This window comes from Crocodylus porosus, unplaced genomic scaffold (genome assembly GCF_001723895.1).
Source record: "Crocodylus porosus isolate Cpor-Errol unplaced genomic scaffold, CroPor_comp1, whole genome shotgun sequence".
Taxonomy (NCBI): Eukaryota; Metazoa; Chordata; order Crocodylia; family Crocodylidae; genus Crocodylus; species Crocodylus porosus.
Window position 1 is genome coordinate 8,336,593 of NW_017728936.1, and position 6,067 is coordinate 8,342,659.

General features: G+C 45.3%; 1 protein-coding gene across 1 annotated transcript in view; it reads left to right on the top strand.

Annotated features, from left to right (window-relative positions):
* The window catches only part of HSPA8 (heat shock protein family A (Hsp70) member 8), a 5,813-nt gene extending 427 nt beyond the window's left edge, over positions 1-5,386 (top strand). Inside the window, exons 2-9 of the mRNA XM_019547050.1 lie at positions 200-412; positions 1,291-1,496; positions 1,623-1,775; positions 1,917-2,472; positions 2,842-3,044; positions 3,429-3,627; positions 3,998-4,230; positions 4,959-5,386. Coding sequence (XP_019402595.1) covers positions 208-412; positions 1,291-1,496; positions 1,623-1,775; positions 1,917-2,472; positions 2,842-3,044; positions 3,429-3,627; positions 3,998-4,230; positions 4,959-5,144 — 1,941 coding nt within the window. The 5' untranslated portion in view covers positions 200-207 and the 3' untranslated portion in view covers positions 5,145-5,386. The remainder of the gene's footprint in view (positions 1-199; positions 413-1,290; positions 1,497-1,622; positions 1,776-1,916; positions 2,473-2,841; positions 3,045-3,428; positions 3,628-3,997; positions 4,231-4,958) is intronic.
* Positions 5,387-6,067: the final 681 nt, after the last annotated feature.

A 6,067-nucleotide genomic window follows, 5' to 3' on the forward strand; every position in this document is an offset into this window, starting at 1 on the left:
GGGGGGGCTTTATTCTAGCATCTCTGTGGCCTAAATGTTAAGGAGCAGCCAGATCAGGGATTCTATGAGTTTGTGGTTATAGGAGTGTTATAAGCAGAATGGACTCAGCCATGGTCAGGCTCGCTCTTGTCCGTCGTCTTCATGTCCCCTGCCCATGCTTCAAGACTTAACTCCTTAACATGCGTCTTGGTCAACCTTTCAGACAAAATGTCAAAAGGACCAGCTGTTGGGATTGATCTCGGGACCACCTACTCCTGCGTTGGCGTCTTCCAACATGGCAAGGTGGAAATCATCGCCAACGACCAGGGTAACAGGACCACGCCAAGCTACGTTGCCTTCACAGACACCGAGAGGTTGATCGGTGATGCTGCGAAGAACCAGGTTGCCATGAACCCCACCAACACAGTTTTTGGTAAGTTCCGGTTAAAATCTCTGTACTTGGCACGGTGTTTCAGTGGCAGTTGGCCTGGGTTCTGGATGATTGGCTGGCAAAGCTGATTTCAGAATTGGGTTTACCATGTGGGAGGAGCTGGGGGCCTCACTTCTGACTGACCAGTTCAGGCCACTTACTTCTGCTCCATAGTTTTGGCTAACCAGTGGTGAGGGAGGAAGGAATAATTAGTCCTGCTGCATGATGCAGATTTCTCCTCTTAAGCAAGCTCACAGTTTGATTTAGGAATATTCCAGAAGTCTAGGAAATTTAGGAGGGACAGTCGTTTCTACAGTTGCATAATTCTCTTTCCTGAGAGGTACAGCTTATTCTGGTCTTGCATCTAACATTGGCCTGAACATGAGACCAGAATTACACTGGGTATTTCTGCCTTGTGGTTTAAGTTGCTTCATGCTGCTGAGTAGGTTTTGGGCTTGGTGCTGTTCCAGCCCTCCTCCACTAGGTGGCAGGGAGTGCGCAGCAGCCCGTCTGCTTGCATCCTGCGCAGTCATTGTCTGGCTGCAGACATGTTTCTTAACACTGAAATAACATCATCTTTTACGTGGGGCTTCCCTGGCATAGCCATGCTACAATAGTATAACTACCTCTGATCTGGAAAGGTTATGGTCAGCATTTCAAGTTTATTCAAAGCTGCAGACTCAAATTGTGTAGCAGCTCTTGGTGGCTTAAAAAAAACAGAAAAAGAAGCTTTGACCCTGTTAAGTTTGCTTCTCCTTTGCTTTAAGCGGTTCTCTTGTGCCACTGACCTGCATTAGAAGCTGCTCTTATGTATTGATTTGACTATATATAAGCATTTCTTTTTAGCTCTTGGGTGACTGACTGACTGTCAACTCTTTTAGATGCAAAGCGGCTGATTGGTCGCAGATTCGATGATTCTGTTGTCCAGTCTGATATGAAGCATTGGCCTTTCACTGTGGTGAATGATGCTGGCAGGCCAAAAGTTCAGGTGGAGTATAAAGGCGAGACCAAGAGCTTTTACCCAGAAGAAATTTCATCCATGGTTCTGACTAAGATGAAGGAGATTGCAGAAGCCTACCTTGGGAAGGTGAGACTTGAGCACAGCTGTTCTCAGTGCCTTCAAGAAAAGGATTATACAAGCCATGGCTTGTATCACTCGCATGTTGGACTGCAGATCCCACACTGACAGCCTTCTTTGTTTCTCTCCCTGTAGACTGTTACTAATGCTGTGGTCACTGTACCAGCCTACTTCAATGACTCCCAGCGCCAGGCCACAAAAGATGCTGGTACTATCGCAGGTCTCAACGTACTCCGAATCATCAATGAACCAACAGCTGCTGCTATTGCTTATGGCTTAGACAAAAAGGTAAGGCAGGGGTGGGGAGAATCTGAAGTGGCATAAGATGCTTTTTGGTTTCTCTGTGGGCCCAGCTTGAGGCAGTCTCACTCCTGTAAAATGAAAGACTGCACTATTTATTTTTTTTTTATTTATTTTTTTATATTCCAGGTTGGTGCTGAGAGAAATGTTTTGATCTTTGACCTGGGTGGTGGCACCTTCGATGTGTCTATCCTCACAATTGAAGATGGTATCTTTGAAGTGAAGTCCACTGCAGGTGATACCCACCTGGGTGGAGAAGACTTTGATAACAGAATGGTCAACCACTTCATTGCTGAGTTCAAGCGCAAGCACAAGAAAGACATCAGTGAAAACAAGAGAGCAGTTCGCCGTCTCCGCACAGCATGTGAACGTGCAAAGCGTACCCTCTCCTCTAGCACGCAGGCCAGTATTGAGATTGATTCTCTCTATGAGGGCATTGACTTCTACACCTCAATCACCCGAGCTCGCTTTGAAGAGTTGAACGCTGATCTGTTCCGTGGTACTCTGGACCCTGTGGAGAAGGCCTTGCGGGATGCCAAGCTCGACAAATCCCAGATCCATGACATTGTATTGGTTGGTGGGTCCACTCGCATCCCAAAGATTCAGAAACTCCTACAAGACTTCTTCAATGGCAAAGAGCTGAACAAGAGCATCAATCCTGATGAAGCTGTAGCTTATGGTGCAGGTGAACTTTCCCAAAAAGCTTGTGTAGGCCTTCTCAACCTTTTAACTCTTTGGGGTTTTTTGGTTCTGTTTCATTCAAGAGCTCTAGAAAGGACTTAAGCTAGCATAAATGATGAATGAATGAACCCCATCAGTGAGGGGATCTGCTAGGTTAAAAAGCTTAAAGCCAGTTAACAGGGTGGGTTTTAATTTGCAGTAGCATCTACTTGCAGTGATGAATTTGGTTCCAAAGCCATTCGTAGTTTCCACCAGAAGTTTGACTAATGATGGCTAAAGCCTTCCTTGGATGTCTGAGCGAGTATCTTGGTAGCATAGGGTGAACTGTTTCTTATCTTTTTAGTGTTCTCACACTGCTTGCTCTCTCTTCTAGCTGTCCAGGCTGCAATCCTGTCTGGAGACAAGTCGGAAAATGTACAGGATCTGCTACTGCTGGATGTGACTCCTCTGTCCCTGGGTATTGAAACAGCTGGAGGTGTTATGACTGTACTAATTAAGCGCAATACCACAATCCCCACTAAACAAACGCAGACATTCACCACTTACTCTGACAACCAGCCTGGTGTCCTTATTCAGGTATGTGTCATCAAATAATCAGTCCTCAAAGTTGCTTTTGACTCTGGGGCAGGGTGGTCTAGGCAAGGAAGCTGTTGCCCTGAAAAATAGCAGGCAAAAAAGCTCACCCATGTGTGCAGGCTAGGTGTGTGGCTGGTTGCTGTGATGAAAATGATTCCAAAGCCATTCGTAGTTTCCACCAGAAGTCGAAAGACTTGTGTTGGCTCAAGTACCTTCCTTGGATGTCTGAGCGACCATAGAACTTCTTCTCCTGACACCTTTTTGTATTTGGATCTGGTGGGGGTGGGGAAAGGTTGGATGACTCCAACTCACTGAAGTCGGGTGGTGTTCCTAACCTTCCATGTTGACACTTTTTTTTTTTTCCTGGTCCTGCTTCCTGACTAGGTGTATGAAGGGGAGAGAGCCATGACAAAAGACAACAACTTGCTGGGCAAGTTTGAACTGACGGGCATCCCCCCAGCTCCTAGAGGCGTACCTCAGATTGAAGTCACTTTTGATATTGATGCCAATGGCATCCTTAATGTGTCCGCTGTGGACAAGAGCACTGGCAAGGAAAACAAGATCACCATTACAAATGACAAAGGTAAGCACTGCAGATGTGCACCTTCTGGATGGCATAGCCATCTGGTAGTCTTGCCAGAACAAACTTGGGGTTGTGTGCAAACTTTGGCTCTTTCGGCAAGATGCTTGACATGCCACAGCCACAAATATTCTCTACTGCTAGCACTTCTCGCACATAGCCTTGTCAGTGCACTGGCTCTTGGCAGCCCTTCCTGCTACCTATACATGATGATGGTGACTCTCTCAGGCTAAAGACTCAGTTGGCCTTGACTTGTAATAATGGCAAATAATGCTTCCTTTTTGTTTAGAGGCCCAAGACCTGTGGCATCACCAGTTCCTCTTGGGCTCATAACTCAAACCCCTGGCAATTTTTTTTTTTTTTTTTCTTGCAGGCCGTCTGAGCAAGGAAGATATTGAACGTATGGTCCAGGAGGCAGAGAAATACAAAGCGGAAGATGAGAAGCAGCGTGACAAAGTGTCTTCTAAGAACTCCCTGGAATCCTATGCTTTCAATATGAAGGCTACAGTTGAGGATGAGAAGCTTCAGGGTAAGATCAGTGATGAGGACAAACAGAAGATTTTGGACAAGTGCAATGAAATCATCAACTGGCTGGACAAGAATCAGGTAGGTGGCAAAAAGACTTCTTCTGATGCTTCGGGTTTTAAGCCCAAAGAAGGGGAAATTTATGCCTGAATCGGACTTAATACACTGGCACTAGAGTACCTTGTACCTGATGCAGCCTCACTAGAACAAATGGGACTCAGTTTTTTTTTTCTCCACAAAGGCAGAGTTTCTGAGCTTGAGGCCAGTGAGTGGTTGCTGTGATGAAAATGATTCCAAAGCCATTCGTAGTTTCCACCAGAAGTCGAAAGACTTATGTTGGCTCAAGTACCTTCCTTGGATGTCTGAGCGACCATCAGAAACTGCTTTGAGTTTTACCCTAGCAAAGGGGCATGCTGCTCCTAGAAAGACATGGGTCTGGTTATAAACTGTTTGGTGTGTGGTGATGTGTTTTTGTGGGTTTTTTGGCTACTAATTTTTGGAGACTAGAACTTTCTTAAGACGGGGGTGGGGGTTGTCCTCCAAAGGATATCAAGGTCACTAGTTAACTTCAGCTGTTAAAGTACTTCAGTTATTTCTTTCCAAGGAAAGAACAGGTTTGTAAACATCTATATTCTGAACAGTTGTTGTGCTACTTCTAGAGCCCTTAGCTTCTATAAAGAAGGCTGATGGCTCTTTCTGATGGCCAGTAGTATGGGCAAGACTCCCCCCCCCCGCCTTGCTATAAACTTGTTCTAAACAACAACAAAAAACACAACAAGCTATGTATAACCTTACTTTCTGTATTCCAGACTGCCGAGAAAGAGGAGTTTGAGCACCAGCAGAAAGAACTGGAGAAAGTGTGCAACCCCATCATCACAAAGCTGTACCAGAGTGCAGGGGGGATGCCTGGAGGCATGCCTGGTGGATTCCCTGGGGGTGGAGCTGCCCCATCTGGAGGAGCTTCTTCTGGACCAACTATTGAGGAGGTGGATTAAACACATTGGAGCAAGCATTCCACAAGTGGTTACTGGAACTGAAGGACCCAAACTTTGTAGCCAAGTGCATTGACAGTACAACTCCATGTTTTTGAGCTGCTGTATGAAACATTTCTGGGCATTCTAAATACTTGAACATGGTGCACCGGGAAGGGAGGGTGGACACCATTGCACTTTACAGTACTGTTAACAAGTGGAAATGCAACGTGTATGCTAAGAAATAAAGATGTATTTAATTGGCAGCACAGTCTGTTTTGTAGCTTTTTCAGTGCAAGTAACATGCTATTCCAGTGTCTAGCTCAATAGAGTTGCTAATTTTGGAGTTCTATGTAGACACATGGGTACAGTCCCAGAAGCTGATTAACTTCCTTTTATAGGAAGCTCCTAGAGCTCTTGAAAGCCATTTTGAGGAAATGCCACATTTTTCTTTCAAATGGGGAAACCAGTTGTTCCTATTCTCTAATAACATGCTAATCGTGACTTGGCCAGAGAAGGCTTTGTAGGATGAACGTAACCCATTTTATAAATTGCTTTAAGTACAAAGACTTGGTTCCGAGTAGGGGCCAGGAGTGTAAATCAGCATTTTATAGAGGCCTTTCCAGATACTGGTATAACATTGGGTACTCTTAAATGTGGCACCAGCTAGGCAGCTAAACAAGCTTTTTATTGGGAGGGAGTTGTATGTTTTGCTTCCAAAAAGAGAGCTTGAAAATTTAAAATGCTGTACTTTTGAACTCCTAAATGTCATCAAATGCTGGTCACCTTTATGGGTGGGGGTTTAGTTGAATTTCTCTGGAGGTGCATTATGCAGCAGCTCCTTTTTTTGTTTTTTGTGTTTTTTACCTTGCTTTTTTGCTACAGCCCTCCCTGCTGACTGGCCAAGGGACTCTGCCCATTCCTTTTTGGGGGGGGGGGGGGGGGGG